A 24553-nucleotide genomic window follows, 5' to 3' on the forward strand; every position below is an offset into this window, starting at 1 on the left:
GTGCATGTCAACTCGCAAACAGATATTTAAAAGATAAATTTTAAAAAATGATTGAAGTACATTAAATGGTCAGTATAAAGAACTTTTACTACATTATCTATAATCTATAATATATTAAAAGTGTAAAGGGCCTTAGAAATGTCTTTTGAAATTTTTGCCCTTCATTAAAAGTCTTTGTTTTATACAAAATCTTCTTTTCACTATTTTCCCCTAATATTTAAAAGTTAAAAATTAATTAAAATATTTATGGTAAAAATTTTTCTTACTAGAAGTCATCAGAATTAATGACAACTGGTACTTTTTCATTAATTTAAAAACTCCAAATCAACTAAATTTGATTTTAAGAAGATTTAATATTATCTTTTCCTATATTCCTCAAATAAAATACTAATTATACATAAACACTAATATATATTACAAAACTAATAATACTCAAAAAGGCAAAAACATACACACCCAAAAAGGCAAAAACGTACCTTTTTAATTTTTTTTTACTTCTTTTACTTTTTTTGGTTCCGAATTCAAGGGTTTTTTCCTATATTCTTCAAGTAAAATGCTACTTATACATAAATACTAACAAAGTAGTTAAAGTCCTTATTTTATCTAAGTAACAAATCATAATATTTAGTACTTCCAAATCAATTAGAATTTTTGCCTTATATAAAAAGAATTCTATAATTCTATTTAAGTAATATTTTGATCATACTTTACTACAAAAATACTACCTTTCTTCTACTTCTATTTTTCTTTTTATTTTGAGTTTTATTGATTTTAATTTTAGTTCAAGTTGTCTTCTTACATTCATTACTGTTATCCTTCTGTCTTTCTTTAATCCTTTTAGTTAATGAATTTAAAGATTATATATAAATTATGTATATCAACAATTGACATGTATTGTCCTCTTTTAATAATTTTTTATGTTTCTCTTTCAGTTACAAATTTTTGATAGAAATTCCTTATATATGGCTGGCAATTTCAACGCTCCGTACACATCGAAAATCTCTACTTTATCGTATGCTCGCATTGTCATTTTTCCGGCTGCAACATCAATGAGTGACCTCCCTGTTGCTAAAAATGGTCATCCCAAAATAAATGGAACAATTGGATCAACCTCAAAGTCGAGAATCACAAAATCCACAAGAAAGATCAAAGACCCCACTTGAACGAGTACATCTTCAATAACACCATCTGGTCTAGCAAGTGACCTGTCTGCCAACTGCAACACAATAGTAGTAGGCTTGGAGCTTCCAAGACCCATCTTCTGGTACCATGACGTGGGCATAAGATTTATGCTAGCTCCTAAGTCACACAATCCACGTGCATAAATAGTTTGACCAAAGGTAATCTGTAATGTGAAACTTTCCGGATCCTTTAATTTCGTGGGCAGTTTATTTTGAATTTTAGAAGTGCACTTCTGAGTAAATGCAACTGTAGCATATTCAGTCAACCAATTCTTATTGGCAACAATATCTTTCAAGTATTTTGTATATTTCGACACATTCTGTAAAATGTCAACAAGAGGAAGGTTCACATGAACTTATTTCCAAAGATCTAAAAACTTCTTAAAACTGGCTTCCTTTTGATGTTTTCTTACCCTTTGAGAAAAGGGTAAGGGAATAGTCTTCTTCCCTATACGAATCTCTTCACTAGCCTCTTTTCTTTGTCTTCCACTTCTGCATTCTCTTGCAAGCTATCATCAGTAACCACAGAATTGCCCTGATCCTTCACCATCTCCTTCGTTTGTAGCCCACTCCTCGTTGTAACCGCATTTACTTGTTTAGGATTAGCCTCAGTGTCGCTAGGCAATACTCCTTGTGGCCTTGTATTCTGCGATCCTGCGATTTGACCTAACTGTAATTCCAGATTTCTGGTAAGTAATTATTGACTCTTCAATTCAACTGCAAACTGTGCCTGTTGAGCCTTCATGTCCACTGCAAACTGTGCATATTGAGCCATCAATTGCTTAAGTATCTCCTCCTATTGCCTGATTATTCTGCACCGGCTGTGGATTTGGTTGCACTGGTCCCTTATACTGATTTGTATTCTGTGCTTGATTTCCACCCCATGAGAAATTAGGGTGGTTCCTCCAATTTGGATTATATGTATTGCCAAAATTTTGTTGACCCTGATGAGTTGCATTTCCCATGTAGCTGACTGAATCTAGATTAACAGAACATGCATCTGCTTTATACTCACTACTTCCACAAACTTCACACCATGAATATACCTGTTGAACTACATTTGTTGTTGCTGCTGGTTGTGTTGTACGCTACTTTAAGTTGTTAAACTGAGTAGTCATATGGCTCTGCATTGCTGAAATTTGTGCTTGTAATGCAGTGAACTGATCAACCTCCAAAACCCCTGCAACTTTCTTGGGAGCATTCCTTGAGTTTGCATGACAATCAGGATTACCTTGTGCAATTCGATTTAGTAAGATATATAATTCTTCATATGTTCTCTCCAAAGCTTGACCCCCTGCTGCTGAATCTAAGAGAATCTTTGTATTAGACTCAAGGCCTTCTATAAATGCATACACCAAAACATCATTTGATTGATGGTGATGCGGATAACTTTTGAGCATGCCCTTGAATCTCTCCCAAGCTTGGTAGAGATTTTCTCCATCTTTCTGCCTGAAACTCAATATCTCACTCCTTAATCGAGTAATTTTCTAAGATGGAAAAAATCAAATGAAGAACCTTCGAGCACATTCTTCCCATGTAGTGATGAATTGGTGTGGTCCAGCAAATAGCCATCTCTTTGATTCCCCCAGTAGAGAAAAGGGTAAGAGTGTCAATCTGACATAATCAACACTTACATTTGCAGGAATATATGTATCGCTTATCTCCAGGAAGGTTTGTAAGTGCTGCTGCGGATCCTCCTGTAAAAGTCCCTAAAATTCTCTTGCAGATTTCAATAGGTTTATCATATTTTGTTTTAATTCCCATAGACCTCCTTGTTTAGGCTTTAGGATACTGTTAGTCACAAGGTGCGTAAGTGGGATTACCACTTCTCGGACAGGTCTTGCGTCTGGTTAAACAAGAACAACTAGAGCTGGAACATCTCCAACATTTGGATTAGCAACTATAGGATCGAGTCTTTCTACCATTGATTCCTGTTGAGTGTAGTATTGAGCTCTTCGTCTCTGATAAAAAACTACTTCTGGTTCTACAGAGGGATCTACTAACTCTTTATCTCTAGCCAGTCCAATGTTCAGCTAAACCTGTAAAAATTTATCTGCTAAGATCAAGTTGTTAACACCTAAACTTATGATCAAAAACCAAAGATTAAAACAATTACTAATTCTATTTGATCTCCGGCAACGGTGCCAAAAACTTGTTGCATCTCTACGCACACACAAGTGTACGTGATCGTTCAAGTAATATAATGACTTAGACAGTCAGATATTGTTCCCTCGAGGATCAATAAACTAGAAATTTATTCAATCTTTAGTTCAAGACAATTGAGTATTAAGTGTTGATTGTATCAAGATTAAGATTAATTTGTAAATAAAATTTAAAGTACTAAACAAGAATTAATTTATGATGACTTAAGCAAAGTAAGCAACGACTGTAATCAATAATAAGGATGATTCTAGGGTTGAGGTATTTTGAACAATCATATAATTCTCTATTCTTTTCATAGTCTAATTGGTTATCGGGTTGATGGTTCGCAAGGTTTATGCCACAATCTTAGTCTCCCGACCTCAGATCTTTTATCTATTGAATGTTTAACTACAACTCTCGCAGAGTTACAACAAATCTTTTAGATTCATGAAGTTGTCTTCCTGCAAGTGAACCAAGCAAGGCTTCTAGGTATATCCCTATCCTAGATGCTAATTCAGATCCTTTATTTCATAAAAGAATAAGAACCTTGCTCCCTAATTTCTTCGTTCTATCCTATGATTCTCCTCCTGGATTCACATAGAAATAAAAATTTATTCTAATGGTGGCCAATCATTAAAATAGTAAGCTCCAGAAATTAAGAACAACCCATGTAATAATACAAAAAGAAACTATGAATAAGAATATTAAATAGTACTCATGTTCTTAGCCTCAACCCCAGAAAAGGGGTATTTAGCTACTCATGTTTGAATTAACCATCCAAAATAAGTAATAAATCATACCCAATTCAATCCTTGAAATAAAGGAATTCAAAAGAATGTTTATGAACCCTAAAAGAGAGAATTTTGTGTTTTACTTCCGCTGCTCTCTCCTTGACAAAAGTCCCTCAACTTTTCCTCGATTTTTCCTTTTATAGCTGGGACAAAAAATAATTAAAATATTCCCAATTTATCCACCCGACATGTCGCGCCATGACTGATATTGCTATTTTTCCATTAAAATCTGGGAAATCACTGAGCTCAAGTATTCCCCATCAATTGTAAAATGCACCCTCACGGTGATGCGCTACTATCGTGATGAGCCACTGGATTGGGACAATTGTGAAATAATCATCCTCCACGATGCGCTAAACTTTCAGGTCATCAATTCTGATAAACTACACTTCTCCGCGGCGTGGGATAATCGCAAACTTCCATTGGAATTTGACAATTACTATTCTGCTGATCACCGCGACGCGAAGAATCTTCAAATGAGGATTTCTTCTTTCCAGATTCCCTTTTTCAGCTTATCTTCAATCCCTTGCCTTCCTTAACTGCTTCCATCTTCTTTAATGTCCAATTATGCACAATTATTCATAATTTTTAACCTGAAAGTACTAATCATATCCATTAGGCACAAAACAGAATAAAAGTTGAATTATACTTAAGACTTCATACAAAGTTCTTAAATTAAGTTCAAATCTGGGTGCATATTGGTGCTTTGAGCATATAAATATGCCCAAGATTAGTGTACTAAAAAGAATAGGGGGTGAACAAAAGATAAAGTTGCATAGCTCTTACCTTGCACTATGCACTATTAATTTATTGTCAAATCTATAGAATTATGTTATGTAATATGTACCAAAAATTAGAATTTTCTTTTTATCTATGGATTATTTGTCTTTTTAGTTGCGTGAAATTCTATAGATCAATTTGTACGTGATAAGAACGTAATCAATGATTTTGTAAAAATTTGCATTTAAAAATAAGGAAAAATCTTAAATACAAAAAGAAAAAAGAAAAATAATCGTACCACAAATATGGTTCAAACCGATGCATTTCTCTTAGCCTCTGACAGGAATGAAAAGAGATACTGCATGACAAATGCAAAAATGATAGATGTAAAATATATAAGTGCTTACACTAAAAAATATGTTTAGAGATGTTTACATTATTATATTAAAGTTGCAGAATCTTTGAAAAGTGATTTAAACTTTTATACTTTATTAATTTTTTTTGCAATAAATAAAACTATTTAATTTTAAATAATCAAAAGTTACACATGTGAGACACAAGCGGCTAAACTAGTGTAAATATATTTATTTGTAAGCTACATAAAATTGAGATTTGTAATCTTAAAAATAAGATATATAATACTCCATTCATTCCTTTTTATTTGCTCTATTTGTGTTGTGCTTATATTCCTAAATATTTGCTCCTTTAGTCTTTCAAGAATAGTTTGAACAAATATTCTTATTATGTCCTTGTGCAATAAATGTAATCATTATTGATTTGGAAAGAGGTATAAAATTTAATTAGGGTATATTAGTGAAATTACTTATAATTTTATAAGAGTAAGAGATTAAAGTGTGTGTTTAACCAAAATAGAGCAAATAAAAAGGAATGAAGAGAGTACGATATAATAAGGTAATTACCCTACATGTAAAATAACTTTAAACTAACATTAAATAACATATACTTTTTTAATCCCTTTAATAAAAAAATTAACTCTACCAACATTAATTTGATTTGTGCTTTAATTTTTATAGATAATTTTCAACTATCAATAATACATCTTTAGTATTTTTATATTATTTCATGATGAAAATGAATGTATGATATATTTATATGGATAAGAACAATCTCTGATCTCCTTAATATAAATATGCTATTTACTTTTATTTATATAGTAAGTATATTAGGTAACAAGACCATATTTTAAGAAAATATTACTCGTAAGATTTTATAAAAAATGTTAATATACTAACACTTATAGCTTTAATTTATCCTCTTGTATAATTTTTAAATAAAATTGAAAAATAAAAACATTAAAATTAGTTACTTAATTCAAGAAAATGTGTTTGATCTGATGTTAAAATAAGCATTGAAGTATATTATATTTAAATTTTAATTAGGATAATTTAAATAAGTTGTAAGCTATTATTTGATTTTATAAAAATAAAAAGATATATTTTTTTAAAATGTGACATCTATTATATTTTCTATCGCATTTATTTAAAAATATTAATTTAATTTTCTTATAAACTAATTAAATACCAGGAAATATATTTAAAACTGTAATATTGAGCTTGTAAAACGAGCCCTTCATTATCTTGTATTATTCATATAATATGACAATCAGGGTGGTCCCATCCTATGTCAAAGGATGCCCATCCAACACTACTTAGTTGGATTTTTTTTTGTATTGTATATAACTAACTAGATACTGAGGGCCCGTGCTAGATAAATTATTTTTTGGCCTCAATTTATGTGACATGAATAAAATTTAGATAATTTATTATATTTTTAGATATTTTAAGTTGTTAACTGTTATAATTTTTAATACTTTTTGTGTAATTTTTAAATAATATATATTACTCTCTTTGTTTAAACTTTTGTGGCATTGATAGCCAATTATACTTTTTAAATAATTTAAATTTTAAATTATTTTTATTTATAATAATTTTTCTTCTATTATACTAATTAGAAGTAACAAAGTAAAATTATTATAAAAAATACCAGTAAAAAAATTAACTGGGCTCATATAAGACGCTAAGTTAATTTAAAAGATCAAGAGTTAATTTATTATTTTATATCTATTTTATTTTTATTAAATATTATTAATTTTGTAATGCTTAGATGAATTATAATAATTAATTATGGGTGATATAGTAAAATCACGACTGAAGCAGATGAAGTAGTCATGTGATTAATGTTTATTTTACTTTATTTATTAAATATTATTATTTTCTAATACATAAATAACTTATAATAATTAATTAGGGGATATAGTAAAATTGCGGTTAAAGCAGTTGAAGCAGGCATGTCGACCACGGGCAACCTGCTTCAACTGCTTCATAGTTAGTTATTATATAGGAGAATTACTTTAAAAAATACCTGTGAAAAAAATTTAAGGGGGTCTCATATAAGTCGTCAAGTTAACTTAAAACATCAAGCGTTAATTTTTATTTTATATTTATTTTACCTTTTTATTAAATATTACTAACTTTTTAATACTTAGATGACTTATAATAATTAATTAAGGGTGATACGGTAAAATTACGGCTAAAACATTAAAGCAGACATGTCATAAATGTTTATTTTATTTTTTTCTAATTAAAAATTATTAATTTTGTAATATGTAATGACTTATAATATTTAATTTGGGGTAAAATAATTAATTAGGGATGATATAATAAAATTACGGTTGAAGCAGCTGAATCAGACATGTCCTAAATGTCTACTTTTTTATATTATTAATTTTCTAATATATAAATGACTTATAATAATAATTTAGGGATGATCCAATAAAATCACAGTTGAAGCAGGCATGTCGACTCATGCCTGCTTCAGCTGCTTATTTGTAACAACCTAAAAATTTGATGAGATATGTGAAATTTGTGATTTTGTGTGATTTGTCTATTTACCCCTTCCTATAGTTGCATTATGGTATTTCTGGGGTGCGGGAGTGATTGACATGATTTTCGATGCATTTTGATATCATTTATGCGATATTGTGATTTTTGATGGCTTCGAGAGCCTTATTTTAGACTTATAGGGATATCTTTTGATCCGTCTGACGGATGACCAAACGGACAGCGCCAACAGCTCCAGAATATCAATTTTAGGTTAGGTAGACCTTTGATTTGGGTCTCGGTGTACCCAAGCTCATTTTGACCTATTGATTGGAAAGTTAAAAAAATAAAAATATGGGTGTGGGACCCAATTTGATTGAAACGACCTCAGATCGAAAATACGACTTCGCCAGTAGATCCAGAATGTTGATTTTAGGGTTTTAGCATATTTTGTATGATTTTACGGTTTTTAAATCTCATTTTGACCCTCGTTTTGGAAAATTATGATTTCGAATTTCGGGGGTCCACTTTGTGAAAACGATATTTTTTTTTGAAAATTTGATATAGTCATCGCATCTGGAATGTAAAATTTAGTATGGTTGCATAGTTCATTTGCATGTATCTAACTCCAACCGAATTTCGGGCACCCCGTCGAAGTCCAGATTGGACTTTAAAAAAATGCAGCTTTTTGTGTAGTTTTTCTGCAATATATGTAGCAGTTTTGAGCTCATTTTTCATCTTGTGTCATGAGATTTAAATCCTAAAATAGTGTGGGAGCTTGGATAGCTAGATTAACATTTATTTCTTGGTTTTATTATGAAATTAAGGCAAGAATTTTCTCTTTTCTTAGTAATTTCTTGATTAATTTTTCAAAATCCCAAAAATCATAGGGCTTGTTTTTAAACCTGAATTTCACTCTTTTTCACTTGAATAATATTTTTATCTTATAATTACTAGTTTTTCATTAATTTAACCCTTAAAACAACCCCGATTCTTAATTTTAACTCGAATTCTAAAGATTTTATCCGGTAAAACTCAAAAATATTTTTTCTTCGATTTGAACTTCATTTTTTACTCGATTTGACTTGAATTTTTAGCTGTAGGTTCCTAACAATATGGGAAACACATTTTTGAAGTAAAGTTCCATTTTCCCCTTCTTTTTTGAAAACCCGTTTTGGGTGTCTGTTTTGACCTCGAACCAAAAGCAGTCAATATGGGTGTCCTTGGTTTTGTTTTGATGCGTAGATTTCATATTTGATATTTTTAGTGGAGTTCGATATTGTTCATGAAAATTAAGGTCGTGGGTTCGAAGTGTAGCGGATCGATTTCGGCTTTTGATGTAGGTTATTGCCTAACTCTTTCAGACTGGGCTGGATAGTAAATGATGATATAAAATGCATGTTAAGGGTGGAAACTAATCATGAAAAAATGGCTATCTATGCGTTGTGCCCGTTTGGGGTCCTGTATGTGATATAATTATCGAAATTGAGATATTATGTGATATGTGTGATCATGTGAGGTCTTATGTGATGTTGATAGCCTTGAATACATGTGAATAATTGTATTATGTTATTAAAATGCTTAATGTGGTACCATTTGTGTATTGTGATTATATTCATACTTTATTGGCATCTGGGATATGTGGAAATTCATGAATGAAACAAAAATAATGAGTGGATATTGGATCATGTGATTGTGGAAATGTATCATTGTGGTTGGTTGTGGAAATATATCATGTGGTTGGTTGTGGAAATACTTATTGTGATTGGTTGTAAGCATTACAGCTTCATATCATACTCATTCATGAAGCTTTAGTACCACCATGATAACCTCTGAGAAACACTAGCAACATCTGATAACACATTTCTGAAGGATGTGCCAAAAAAAAAATATGCTATATGTGGATTGTAAACAGGTTGATGAACCTCCCATGGCTCCTGCATTTAGTGGCTTTCCTCCGTAGGTGTATATGGGGATTGTGCGACGATCTCGGAGGTTGTACGATGACCTCATGCATCATCATCATCATCATCATTATCATATACATTGCACTTACTTTATTGTGTTTATATTGTGTTGTATTGTCATATTAACTTGTCATTTATGTAATTTTCTTATCATTTTTACTTGTATTTGATGAACTTTTATATACATGTTCCCTCTTGTTCTACTTATATATGATATAATGCATACTTGTGTTTTATCTTAATATGATGTTGCAATATATGTGATATATTATAACTGTTAGTGCAAGCGGTGTGGGCTACCATTGTGGGATATTTTCTGATTGTAGGTGACGTTCCCTTAGTGTATATTTTGTATGCTTTATTTACTGCTTTGCTTGGTCGGCCTATGATACCTACTGAGTATAAGTGGACTATACTCATGCCTACTGCACCCTTTAGGTGCAAGTCCTAGCTCAAGTGCGCCTCAACTTGCTTGACTTGGGCGATTATTGGAGCTTCCAAGGTAGCGGTTGGACATTTATGTGTCCGATGTTTACCTCTATCTTTCTATAGTAGTTATGTATTTATTAGTATTCGGAGACATATATTATTCCTTTGTGGTTATTTTTTGATGTAGTTGACTCTTGAATTGTATTAGTAGTTCTTACACTATTGACACCTATTTTTAGGCATGATTTGTATTTTGGATAAGTTCTTTACACATTGTTATGATTACTTATATGGTTCGGCTTCATTCTAGAAGCCTTACCTTGGGATATTTCTTTCTTTTTCTCTTTTGTATTAGTTTAGGTGATAGGTTTACTTGTCAAGGTACGCTGCGACAAGTGCCATCATGACCCTCATTTTTGGGTCGTGACAAATTGGTATTAGAGCCAGGTTTCATTGGTCTCAACGGTGTAAGAATGGGATGTCTAATAGAGTTTCGCAGATCGGTATGCAGACGTTTGTATCTATCTTCAAGAGGCTATAAGACATCTTTAGGAAAACTTTATTTATTTTATTCTTTATCGTGCATGGTTTTTTCACACCTTGTGTTCAGTGTTGTGTTTCACTCATTCAACGCGAATGATATAGCTTATACTACATTGTATTAGGTAAGAGATGTGGAGAGAGATTAGTAGAGGTCATTTGTCAGTTGTAAACTTTATGAATTTCCCAAGATGACTTGGGATCAGTTTGCCGAGGCTTTCGTAGAGAGATTTATGCCTTTCAGTTTCAGAGACCATATGCGGGACGAGTTTGATCATTTGGAGTAGGGCTTCATGACAATTGTTGAGTATGAGTCACGTTTCCATGCCTTGTTTAGATATTTCTATGATAGCATTTCTACCGAGTTTGAGAATATTCAGAAGTTCGTAAAGGGTTTGGATATTTCTATTTAGCTAGCTTTGTCTCAGATGGTTGTGTTTGGAGCTTCTTTTCAGAGTATTATAGATCCTGCTAAGATGACAGAAGGTTTTCTTAGTGCATCTCAGGGAGGCGCTAAAAATGCATGATGTTTTGGTGAGTTCAGGAGTCAGACCTCTCGAGGCAAAGATTTTAGAGGTTCTCATGGATACCATGGTAGGCCAGTGGTAGCTTTACAAGGTTTAGGTGGTGGATCTTCTAGTTCAGTAGTTTAGGGTGGTTGTTCGATCCTAATTGTACCTTCTCCTATTGCGGCTAGTCATATAGGTAGCTATATATGTGGGTGAGATTGGCCATGTGGCCAAGGACTATTTCCATTGGGTGATTTGGGCTACTCTTATTTCAATTGTGAGAGATAGGGGTTTTAGCAGAGGTGTGAGAGGTAAAAAAAGTGAAGCCCATGGTGGTGGTCGTGGGGCTACCCAGGCAGTTGGTAGTCGTGGTAAGTATTATACTATACCAGCCAAACCTGAAGCAGAGGCTTCTGAAGTTGTGATTACAAGTATCATCCCCATTTGTTTCAGATCTAAATCTTTATTATTTGATTTTGGATCGACTTTCTCTAATGTGTCTGCGTATTTTACTTTGGGTTTTGATTTTGTTAATGAGCCTCTTTCCATGCTTATTCATATATCTACCCCGGTAGGTAATTCGTTAGTAGTAGATTGGGTGCATCAATCTTGTGTTGTGACTTTCGCCGGGTATGAGACTTTGGTAGACTTGCTTATGTTAGATATGATCGATTTTGATGTTATTTTGGATATAGATTGGTTGGCTCCACATCATGTTGTCTTAGATTATTTTTGCTAAGACTGTGACTTTAGCTTTGGAGGTATGCCAAGGATATCTTGGAAGGGTGCACTTCATTCGGATCCTAAGGGAATTATATCTTATGTTCAGGCTCGTAAATTGGTTGAGAGAAAATATTTATTTTACTTGGCTCATATTCGTGACACTAGTGTTGTTTCGCCTTCTTCCTTGGATTCTATCTGTGTTATCCGTAAGTTTATAGAGGTGTTCTCTACGGACTTCCTTGGTATGCCTCTGGATTAAGATATTAATTTTTCTAGTGGTGTTAAGTTAGGCACCAAGCCCATTTCAATTCCTCCTTATAGGATGGACCCAAAAGAGTTGAAGTAACTAAAGGATCAGTTGCCGGAGTTGTTGGATAAAGGATTTATCTGACCTAGTGTTTCACCTTGGAGTACGCCTGTCTTGTTTGTGAAGAAAAAGAATGGGTCTATGCGGATGTGTATTGATTATTGACAGTTAAATAAGGTGACAGTTAAGAATAAGTATCCTCTCCGTCACATTAATGATTTGTTTGATCAGCTTCAGAGTGTTGTGGTGTTTTCATATATTGATTTGAGGTCCGGTTATCACTAGTTGAGGATTAGATCTTCAAATATTTTGAAGATAACTTTTTGGACTCAAAATGGTTATTATAAGTTATTGGTCATGTTTTTTGGATTGACCAATGCCCCTGCCGCTTCATGGAGTTGATGAACCGGGTGTTTTGATCGTATCTCAACTACTTTGTTATTGTATTTATAGATGTTATCTTGGTTTATTTGAAGAGTGAGGTTGAGCATGGGGAGTATTTATGGATTGTACTTTAGAGATTGAGGGATGAGAAGTTGCATGCTAAGTACTCTAAGTGCGAGTTTTGGTTGGAGTCTGTTTCTTTCTTGGGTTATGTAGTGACTAAGGAAGGTATTATGGTTGATCCAGCCAAGGTTGTAGTGGTTCATGATTGGGATAGACCTACTTCACCCACCGAGATTCAGAGTTTTGTTGTCTTAGCAGGTTATTATCGGCGTTTTGTTGAGTGTTTTTCATCCATTGCAGTTTCATTGACCAAGTTGACCTAGAAAAAGATTTATTTTTAGTGGTTCGATGCTTGTGAGGTGAGCTTTTAAAAGCTTAAGTATTTATTGACTTCAGATCCTATCTTGACTTTGCCCAAAGAGGGAATGTGGTTTATCGTCTTTTGTGATGATTTAGGTGTTGGGTTAGGTGTTGTGTTAATGCAGGAGAGCAAAGTGGTTGTATATCCATCTCGTTAGTTAAAACCTCATAAGAGAAATTATCCTACGCATAATTTAGAGTTGTGCGCAGTTGTGTTTGCCTTGAAGTTGTAAAGGCACTACTTATATGGAGTCCATTGTGGGATCTTCTCAGATCATCGTAGCCTTCAGTACTTCTTTACCCAGCAAGATCTTAAGATGAGGCAACATTTTTGGCTTGAGTTTCTTAAGGATTATGACTTTACTATTCTCTACCATCCGGGCAAGGATAATGTGATTGCGGATGCCTTGAGCTGAAAGTTGACTAACATGGGTAACTTGGCACATCTTTTAACCCAGGAGAAGCCTTTGGCCTTAGAGGTTCAGTCTTTAGCTAACCAGATGGTTAGACTTTATATTTCTTTGATAGAGCAGATTCGAGCACATCAGTTTGACGATGTTGGATTGAGGTTGATTCAAGATAAGGTGTTGAGTGGGGAGGCTAAGGAATCCTTACTTGATTCAGATGGAGTTTTGAGGATTTGAGGGTTGAGTTTGTGTGCCGAGAGTGGGTGATTGGATTAGGTTGATCTTGGAGGATGCCCATTGTTCCAGATATTCTATCCATCCAGGTATGACTAAGATGTATCATAATTTGAGGCAGCACTACTGGTGAGGTGGTATGAGGTAAGATATAGTGGATTTTATGGCTCGTTGCCTATGTTATCAGCAGGTGAAGGCCAAGCATATGATACCTGGTGGATTGCTTCAGAGGTAACCCATTCCCGAGTGGAAGTGGGAACGAATCTCTATGGACTTTGTGATTGGTTTGCCTGGTACATCTTATGTTTCGGATAAGGTTTGGGTCATCATGGATCGATTGACCAATTTACCTTATTTCATTCTGGTTCAGGTCTCATTTAGTGCCGAGAGATTTACTCATATCTACATTCGTGAGATTGTACATTTTCATGGTATGCCGGTGTCCATTATTTCAGATCGAGGTCCTGTGTTCACATCTCACTTTTGGAAGACTTTTCAGGATGAGTTGGGTACTTGGATTGATCTTAGTACAACGTTTTACCCCCAGATTGATGGCCAGTCAGAGTGGACTATCCAAGTTTTGAAGGATATGTTCCGCGCATACGTGATGGATTTTGGTGTCCAATAAAAGCAGCATTTGGCTTTAGCAGAGTTTGCATATAATAATAGCTACCATTCCAGTATTGATATGACTCCTTTTGAGGCACTGTATGATTGGAGTTGTCGCTCCCCAGTTAGTTGGTTTTATGTTTCAAAGGTGAGAGCTCGAGATATGGACTTGCTCCGCGAGTCTTTGGATAGAGTTCAGGTCATTCAAGATAGACATAGAGCAGCTCAAACTAGGGATAAGTGCTATACTGATCGTAGAATTCGTGCCTTGAGATTATATTGGTCCATTTGAGATTGTTCGTACTATTGGTGATGTGGCTTATAAGTTGGCTTTGCCCCCCTGATCTATCAGTTGTTCATCCAGTTTTTCATGTTTCTATGCTTCATCACTATGTTCCTGATGAGTCTCATGTCATTCATTGGGAGTCGGTTCAGATAGATAAGCGATTGTCCTTTGTTGAGGAGCTGGTTTCCATTTTGGCTTATCCCTGTGGTTAAGGTTCAATGGTGATATCGACCTATAGATGGGGTTACTTGGGAGGTTGAGCCTGATGTGCTTAGTTCTTATCCTCAGCTCTTCATTGATTCAGATATTTCTTTGTCTTAGTTCAAGGATGAACTAGATTTTTATTGGTGGATGACGTAACGACCTAAAATTTGATGAAATATGTAAAATTTATGATTTTGTGTGATTTGACTATTTTACCCCTTCCTGTAGTTGCATTATGGTATTTCTGGGGTGTTGGAGTGATTGGCGTGATTTTTGATGTATTTTGATACCATTTATGCGATATTGTGGTTTTTGATGGCTTCGAGAGCCTTATTTTAGACTTATGGGGATATCTTTTGATCTGTGCGACTGATGGTCGAACAAACTGCGCTAATAGCTTTGAAATATCAATTTTAGGATATGTAAACCTTTGGTTCGGGTCCCAGTGTACCCAAGCTCATTTCAACCTATAGATTGAAAAGTTGGAAAATTAAAAATATGAGTGTAGGACCCACATTTGATCGAAAAAACCTTAGATGAAAAATCCAACTTCTCCAGCATATCTAGAATATCGATTTTAGGGTGTTAACATGTTTGGTATGATTTTACGGCTTATAAATCTCATTTCAACCCTCGGTTTGAAAAATTATGATTTTGGATTTCGGGGTTCAACTTTGTGAAAATGGTATTTTTTTGAAATTATGATATCCCCATCATGTCTGGAATGTTAAATTTAGTATGATTGCATAGTTTATTTGCATGTATCGGACTCCGAACGAATTTCGGACATTCCATCGAAGTCCGGATTGGACTTTAAAAGAATGCAACTTTTTGTGCAGTTTTTCTGCAATATATATAGTAGTTTTGGGCTCATTTTTCATCTTGTCTCTTGAAAGTTAAACCCTAAAATAGTGTGGGAGCTTAAAAGTGAAGCTTGTGGGAGCTTGGATAGCTAGATTAACCTTTATTTCTTGGTTTTATTATGAAATTAAGGTAAGAATTCACCCTTTTCTTAGCAATTTCTTGATTAATTTTTCAAAACCCCAAAAATCTTAGGGCATGATTTTAAACCCCAATTTCACTATTTTTCACTTAAATAATATTTTTATCTTATAATTACTAGTTATTCATCAATTTAACCCTTAAAACAACCCTGATTCTTAATTTTAACACAAATTTTAAAGATTTTACCCGATAAAGCTCAAAAATAGTTTTTCTTCAATTTGAACCTAGTTTTGACTCGATTTGACCTGAGTTCTTAGCTGTAGGCTCCTAAAAATATGGGGAACACAATTTTGAAGTAAAGTTCCAATTTTGCCCTTCATTTTTGGAAATCCGTTCCGAGAGTCCGTTTTAACCCTGGACCAAAAGTACTCAATATGGGTGTCATTGATTTTGTTTTGACACGTAGATTTCATATTTGAAATTTTTAGTGGTATTCGAGATTGTTCATGAAAAGTAAGGTCGTGGGTTCGAAGTGTAGCGGATTGGTTTCGACTTTAGAGGTAGGTTATGGATTAACTCTTTCAGACTGGGTTGGGTAGTAAATGATGATACAAAATGCATGTTAAGAGTGGGAACTAATCATGAAAAATGAATATTTGTGTGTTATGTCCATGTGGTGGCCTATATGTGATATAATTGTTGAAATTGAGATATTATGTGATATGTGTGACCGTGTGGGGACCTATGTGATATTGATAGCTTTGAATACATGTGAATAATTATATTGTGTTGTTAAGATGCTTAATGTGGTACCATTGGTGTATTATGATTATATTCATACTTTATTGGCATATGAGACATGTGGAAATTCATGGATGAAACAAAAATAATGAGTGGATATTGACTCATGTGGTTGTGAAAATGCATCATTCTGGTTGGTTGTGAAAATATATCATGTAGTTGGTTGCGGAAATACTCATGGTGATTGGTTGTGAGCATTACATCTTCATATCATACTCATTTATGAAACATTGGTACCACTGTGGTAACATCTGAGAAACACTTGATAACACCTTTCTGAAGCATATTTCGGAAAGAAGATATGATATATGTGGATTATATACGGGGTGAAGAACCCCCCATGGATCCTGCATTGGGAGGCTTGCCTCTGTAGATGTATACGGGGATTGTGCGATGATCCCGGAGGTTATGCGACGATCTCATCCATCATCATTATCATATATATATTGTATTTACTTTATTGTGTTTATATTGTGTTGTATTGCCATATTAACTTGTCATTTATATAATTGTCTTATCTTGTTTTACTTGTATTTGATAATCTTGTATATGCATGCTCCCTCTTGTTCTACTTATATGTGATATAACGCATACTTGTATTCTATCTTGTTGTGATGTTGCAATATATGTGATATATTAGAACTGCTAGTGTAAGTGGTATGGGCTACCTTTGTGGGACATTTTCTGATTGTGGGTGACGTTCCCTTAGTGTATATTTTGTATGCTTTATTTACTGCTTTGCTTGGTCGGCCTATGATACCTACTGAGTACAAATGGACCGTACTCAAATCTACTGTGCCTTTTCGGTGCAGGTCCTAGCTCGAGTGCACCACAGCTTGCTTGACTCGGGCGACTGTTGGAGCTTTCAAGGTAGCAGTTGGACAGTCATACGCCCGATGTTCACCTCTATCTTTCTATAGTAGTTATGTCTTTATTAATATTCAGAGACATATATTATTTCTTTGTGGTTATTTTTCTGATGTATTTGACTTCTGAATTGTATTAGTAGTTCATACACTATTGACACATAGTTTAGGCATGATTGGTATTTTGAATAAGTTTTTTACGCATTGTTATGATTACTTATATGGTTCGACTTCATTTCAGAAGCCTTACCTTGGGATATTTCTTTCTTTTTCTCTTTTGTATCAGTATGGGTGATAGATTTATTTGTCAAGGTACGCTGCGACAAGTGCCATCATGACCCTCATTTTTGGGTCGTGACATTATTCCCTCTTATTCTCTATCAATTAAGGGCGATACAGAAAAATTACGGTTGAAACAGTTAAAGCAGACATGTCATAAATGTCTATTTTATTTTTTTCTAGTTAAACATTATTAATTTTTTAATATGTAAATGACTTATAATATTTAGTTAGGGGTCGAATAATTTATTAGAGATGTTATAGTAAAATTACAGTTGAAGCAACTGAAGCAGACATGTCATAAATGTCTATTATTTTTTTATTAAATATTATTAATTTTCTAGTACATAAATAACTTATAATAATTAATTAGGGGTGATATAGTAAAATCACAGTAGAAGCAGCTGAAGCAGGCATGTCAATCTCGTGTCTGCTTCAGTTGCTTATTCCCTCTTATTATATTTATTAAATATTATTAATTTTCTAATACATAACTGACTTGTAATAATTAATTAGGGGTGATACAGTAAAATCACAGTTGAAGCAGCTGAAGTAGGCATGTCAACCTCGTACCTGCTTTAGCTGCTTATTCCTTTTTATTCTCTATTCATTAAGTGTGATACGATAAAATTACGGTTGAAACAGTTGAAGCAGACATGTCATAAATATCCATTTTATTTTTTCTAATTAAACATTATTAATTTTTTAATATTTAAATGACTTATAATATTTAATTAGGGATCTAATAATTAATTAGGGATGATATATTAAAATTACGGTTAAAGCAGCTGAAGCAGACATGTCATTAATGTCTATTTTAATTTCTTATTAAATATTATTAATTTTCTAATACATAAATGACTTATAATAATTAATTAGGGGTGATACAGTAAAATCACAGTTGAAGTAGCTGAAGCAGACATGTTGACCTCGTACCTGCTTCCGTTGCTTATTCCCTCTTATTAGGAGAAAGAGAATATGAATAAAAAAAGAACAGAATAAAACTATAATAATGTAAATGACACAACTTAGGTTTTCGATTTTCATTTTATTGATTTGTTAGGGGTCATTTGGTAGAGTGTATAATAATAATGCAAAATATGGTGTATTAGTAATGCTTGTGTTAGTTATACCTGCGTTAGTTATGCTTGTATTTTTCTTATGCAGTGTTTGGTTTGATGTATTAAAAATACTATATGTTGTATAATTTTTATAAAAAATATTTTGTATAACTAAAATACCCTCTCCACTTTCTTTCCCAAACCAACGAATTAGACTTCATTGTCCATAAATTCCTCAAACAGTTTTTATCCATTCCCTTTCCATAAAAAAATGTATGACAAACTTTGATTTTGCAATTCCTCATACCGAAGATAGTTGGAACATGAGGAAATTAAATAATTTTTATGCACAACTTTAGAAAATCACCAAAAATAGTCATGATTTTACAGATTAGCATGAAAAATTAAGCAACAAAAAATTCAAAAACAATCTTCAAAAATAAAGAATCCAATTTCACATTCAAGCTCTCAATAATAGAACATTTAATTCCAGTGTAGAAGAGCAACAATGTCTAATTATATGAAAAGAAGAAGAAGATGCGGTGAAAATTTTTCATATTTGGCAGTGTGGAGAAGAGAAGAGAAGACAAAGTACAAGAATAAAGGTAAAATACAAGGAAAATGAATATTCTAGTAGAGATTTGAGGGAAAATTTAGTCATTGAATTTTTCTTTTTCATTGTTGAAAGCTGCAGCAAAGAACCGTGGAAAAAAGATTTGGGGGAAATGTTTTAGTAGAGCTTTGAGGGGTAAATTTGTCATTTACTAATTAAGACATGTGTTGAAATACTTGGTATTACTAATACATAGGAAGTGGTGAGTATTAATAACACACACCTTAATACACAATAGTGTGTATAACTAATGCAAGTATTAGTTATGCATAGTCTAAAAAATGATACCAAACATGATATTATTAATACACAAAGAATAATGCATGTATTATATTTTTAGTACACTCTACCAAACAACCCTTTAGTGTCAATGTTGAGTTTGCTTTGCTTCGTGGAACATATAAGCTTCCTTGGCTCGTTGCTCTGTTATGTGTCAAATGCTTTGGTGCTAACTGCAATCCAAGTTCGAACCACGGTAGAACATAGCTTCTTTTTGGAGACTTTTCTAAACTCGTTTAGGGTACGTGTGATGCATGTGTGTTTAATATTAAAGAAGAAGATTATGTATATTTGTTTATGCAGTATTTGAATTTTTAGTTACAAATTAGGTGACGTCAGTAGCAAAAAATATGATTCAACTTTTAACATAGTTTAATATAGAAAATACAAAACTCAATAAATAATAAAATATTTAATAACTGTAGCGGGAGTTGTGTGAACACAAACCCCGCTTATTGACACTATCCTGCACTGATGCAAATTATGTTTACAATAATTATCTATCTTTAAAATAAAGACACTATCAAACATATGTTTCTCCTTGAGGTGATTATATAGGTACTAGTGAGAAGAAGTCCGTGAAGGGCTCAATATCTATTCTAAATTAATATTATAATAATAATTATATTAATAATTATAATTTATTATTCAAATATATAATTATATTTCAAAAATTTAATTCACAATCAAAATTAAACTCTACAAATGTATAAATTAATAAAGAGTGTGAAAAATAAAATTCGATGGGCCTATATTACTATTTTTTAGATAGCACGGGCTCAATATATGTTATTTTTTGTCTCAATTTATGCGACACAAATAAAATTTAGATAATCAATCATACTTTTAATATGTTTTTAGATATTTTAATGTGTTAACTGTTGTAATTTATAATTATTTTTTTAGTTTTAAAATAATATATGTTACTCTATTTTTTCAAACTTTTGTGGCGTTGATAGTCAATTATATTTTAAAAATAATTTAAGTTTGTAATTATTGTGATTTATAATATTTTTATTTTATTCCAATTTAAGTGGCATTGATATAATTTCAAGAGTCAATCAAATATTTTATATCTTTTAAATTTTTTAAGTTGTTAATTATTGTAATTTATAATATTTTGTACGTATTTTTTTTTGAAATATATAACAGATTAATTTTATTTTAGATATTTTAAGCTATTAACTATTGTAATTTATAATACTTTTTTATAATTTTTAAATAATATATGTTACTCTCCCTGTTCAAAATTTGCGGCATTGATAGTCAATTACATTTTTTAAATAATCTAAGATTTTAATTATTGTGATTTATAAAATTTTCCATTATATTCCAATTTAAGAGACATAATGCTTAGAACATAATAATTAATTAGAGGTGATATTGTGAAATCACGATTGAAGCAGCAAATGAAATGTCTTAAATGACTCACAATAACTAATTAGAAGTGATATAACAAAATTACTATAAAAAATACTTGTGAAAAAAATTAAGTTGACCTCATATAAGGCGTGAAGTTAATTTAAAACATCAAGAGTTTACTTATCATTTTATATCTATTTTATCTTTTTTTTTTATTAAATATATAGTTTTTATCATTTTGATGACTTATAATAATTAATTAGGGTAATGTTTAGTAAAATTATGATTAAAGCAGCTGACGTAGACATGTCATAAATATCTATTTTAATTTTTTTATTAAATATTAGAATTTTTTAATATGTAAATAGCTTATAATAATTGATTAGGAGTAATATAGTAAAATTACGAAGCAAACAGCTGAAAGTTATTAACTATTGTAATTTATAATACTTTTTTATAATTTTTAAATAATACATGTTACTCTTTCTGTTCAAAATTTTGCTGCATTGATAGTCAATTGCATTTTTAAAATAATCTAAGATTTTAATTATTGTGATTTATAAAACTTTTCATTATATTCCAATTTAAGTGATATAATACTTAGAACATAAAAATTAATTAGAGGTGATATTGTGAATTCACGATTGAAGCAACAAATGAAATATGTCTTAAATGACTCACAATAACTAATTAGAAGTGATATAACAAAATTACTATAAAAAATACTTGTGAAAAAAATTAAGTGGACCTCATATAAGACGTAAAGTTAATTTAAAACATCAAGAGTTTACTTATCATTTTATATCTATTTTATCCCTTTTTATTAAATATATAGTCTTTAATATTTTGATGACTTATAATAATTAATTAGGGTAATATTTTGTAAGATTATGATTAAAGTAGCTGACGTAGACATGTCATAGTATCTATTTTAATTTTTTATTAAATATTATTATTTTTAAATATGTAAATAACTTATAATAATTAATTAAAAACAATATAGTAAAATAACTGAATAAGCAGCTGAAGCAGACATGTCGACGGAGAGTTGCTTCAGCCGCCCAACTCTCTCTTATATAATAAGAGAAAGAATTCGGCTTCTAGTTTTCTTTGTGTGTCTCATTAAAAAGGGACCTTTAAAACTAAAACTAGGGAAATTTAAATATTTGTTTGTGTAGTATTTGAATTTTTAGTTACAAAATTAGGTGATGTCAGTAGAAAAACATACAGTTCAACTTTTAATATAGTTTAATATAGAAAATAAAACTCAATAAATAATAAAATATTTAATAATTTTAGCAGGAGTTGTGTGAACACAAACCCCGCCTATTGACACTATCCTGCACTGATGCATATTATGTTTACAATAATTATCTATCTTTAAAATAAAGACACTATCAAACATACGTTTCTCCTTGAGGTGATTATATAGGTATTCAGCTTCTAGCTTTTCTTTGTGTGCCTAGTTAAAAAGGGACCTTTAAAACTAAAACTAGGGAAATTTTAGGATATAAAATTAGATATTTATTTATAATATTATGGGGATTTTAAAATTACTATTTTATCTAGCATAAAACTAATTTTTAAGTGTGTAAAAAAGCAAACAACATTGTTACGACCTAAGAATAGGTTATGATGACACTTATCGTGACTGAGCCTTGATAAGTAAGCCAAGCACCCAAACTATCAAAGTAACAACAAAATCGATAATAACATAATCCACATGTGAGAATAATCCACATGTGAGACTTCTAGAGCAAAGTCAAGCCAATACATAACATGATTGAACCAAAATTCTAAAAAAATCTCATAAATTCCTAAAATCTGATGTCAAAGTGTAAGAGCATCTAGTACATAACAAAATCTAAGATACATGTATGTCTCTGAAAATGAAATAAAGACATAAAGTAAGATAAGAAGAGGTCCGAAGTCAGCTCTAAAAATCTTAGAGCACCCAATACCTAGAACATCACTCCAAAATTTATACGAGATTAGCTGACACATTCTGTACTCGTACTCAGATATGCACCAAAAGGCACAATAAGGATGCGTGCGTACAGTCCACTTGTGCTCAGTAGGTATCATAGGTCGACTGAGCAAATAAGAAAATAAGATAAGTAAAATATACTATGAGCATGTCACCTATAAACAAAAGAGTCCTACACGGTAGCTCACACCATCTCCACTAACAGTTCTTATATATATATATATATATATATATATATAGAAGCAAAACACAACACAGATACATATAGACGTATGTGTAATGCAATTCAATGCAATGTGGATGGTATGAATGATAAAAGTCATCACATGACTTTCGATTATATACCTACCGATCTCTCAGTTCTCAGATAGGATCCGCGGGATATTTGCAACCCATATACTATATCTCGTATCTCAATCTCAACTCACCTCTCAGGCTCATGTTCACGAAGAGTTTTTTCATAAAAGTATCTCATTTTCTTTCAAAAATAGTGTTTCTAAATGGTACCAATATTTCATGAATGTATATGTATGAAATAGGGATGTAATACTCACAATCAACTCAATGTAACGATATCCAATCCATTCAACACGTATAATATATAGGTGAGCTGAGAAGTCAACTCAATATGTCCACAATTCATGATTATTAATTCTAATTAGGTACCATCAAAATAAATATGCATGTACGATATTATTAATATCATGATAAGGGAAATCAATGCTTAAATAAGGTCTATATTAGCAAAACAATCCCCTGCACGGATATTATATCTAAAATTAAGACATTTAAATACACAAATTAGGCCAATGATGTCAAATAAATCCCCTAACGGGAAACACAAAATATTAGATATAACAAGTCAACAACAATAGAACACAAGCCCCCGCACGGACACACAATAGTAATAATGATATTCGAGATCCCATAGAATGCTTTACTTATTTATTAACTACCCAGCTTAATCTGAAAGAAGTTAAGCCGTAACCTACCTAGAAACAATGAAATCGAGTCATAGTGCTTCAACACAGAACCTTCCCCTTTCGAACGACCTTAGAATCAACTACAACATTCAGATATAGAATTTATGCATTAAAAAAAGTCAATGATACTCATATTGCCCATAATCAGGTTGATTTCAAAATGGATTAGAAAAATGAGTTTGAAAACGAAAGGGGTAAAACCTGAATTTTATTTTAAAAATACATTCTCCTAGGTTATAGTAGTTTATCAATGAAAACTCACATGAAAATCGATTGAAAATGAGGTCCAAATCGAAGATTTTTTTTAAATCTTTTTGGTAAAACTCTTAATTTTCATCTTGAAATAGTGATTTAAAGATGGTTTTGACGGTATAATCGATAAAAATAATGAAAATAATATTTTGGAGCTTACTCAAGCTCAAATGGTGAAGAAATCCTCAAGAATCACTCAAATCCGAAGCTTAAAGGTCCAAAAATGAAGGAAAAATGCGAAAATGAGTTTTTATGTCAACCCATCTCTAGTTGCTTAAGTGGCCACCACTAAAGCAATGGGTGACTACTAAAGTAGTCTGGCCTATGTGGCTATGACCGCTAAAGCAGTTTCCTTCCACTAAAGTGTTGTACCCGCTAAAGCGGTCAGGTGCATGCTTTGGCGGCAGACGACTGGTCAGCTAAGACCAC

At 32.1% G+C, this 24553-nt stretch overlaps 1 protein-coding gene and 1 non-coding gene across 2 annotated transcripts; one reads left to right on the forward strand and one right to left on the reverse strand.

Annotated features, from left to right (window-relative positions):
- Positions 1-1078: 1078 nt before the first annotated feature.
- Positions 1079-2146, reverse strand: LOC107841476. Its single transcript, XM_016685381.1, has 3 exons — positions 1985-2146; positions 1636-1851; positions 1079-1501 (listed from the first exon to the last, which is right to left on the reverse strand). Exons 1-3 carry the CDS (start codon positions 2144-2146, stop codon positions 1079-1081), a joined length of 801 nt encoding a protein of 266 aa, XP_016540867.1.
- Positions 2147-2552: 406 nt separating this feature from the next.
- Positions 2553-2659, forward strand: LOC124891276. The gene has a single exon (XR_007049611.1). It is a non-coding gene; the product is annotated as a small nucleolar RNA R71 (small nucleolar RNA).
- The last annotated feature ends 21894 nt before the right edge of the window (positions 2660-24553 follow it).

Source organism: Capsicum annuum, unplaced genomic scaffold (genome assembly GCF_002878395.1).
Source record: "Capsicum annuum cultivar UCD-10X-F1 unplaced genomic scaffold, UCD10Xv1.1 ctg3328, whole genome shotgun sequence".
Lineage (NCBI taxonomy): Eukaryota > Viridiplantae > Streptophyta > Magnoliopsida > Solanales > Solanaceae > Capsicum > Capsicum annuum.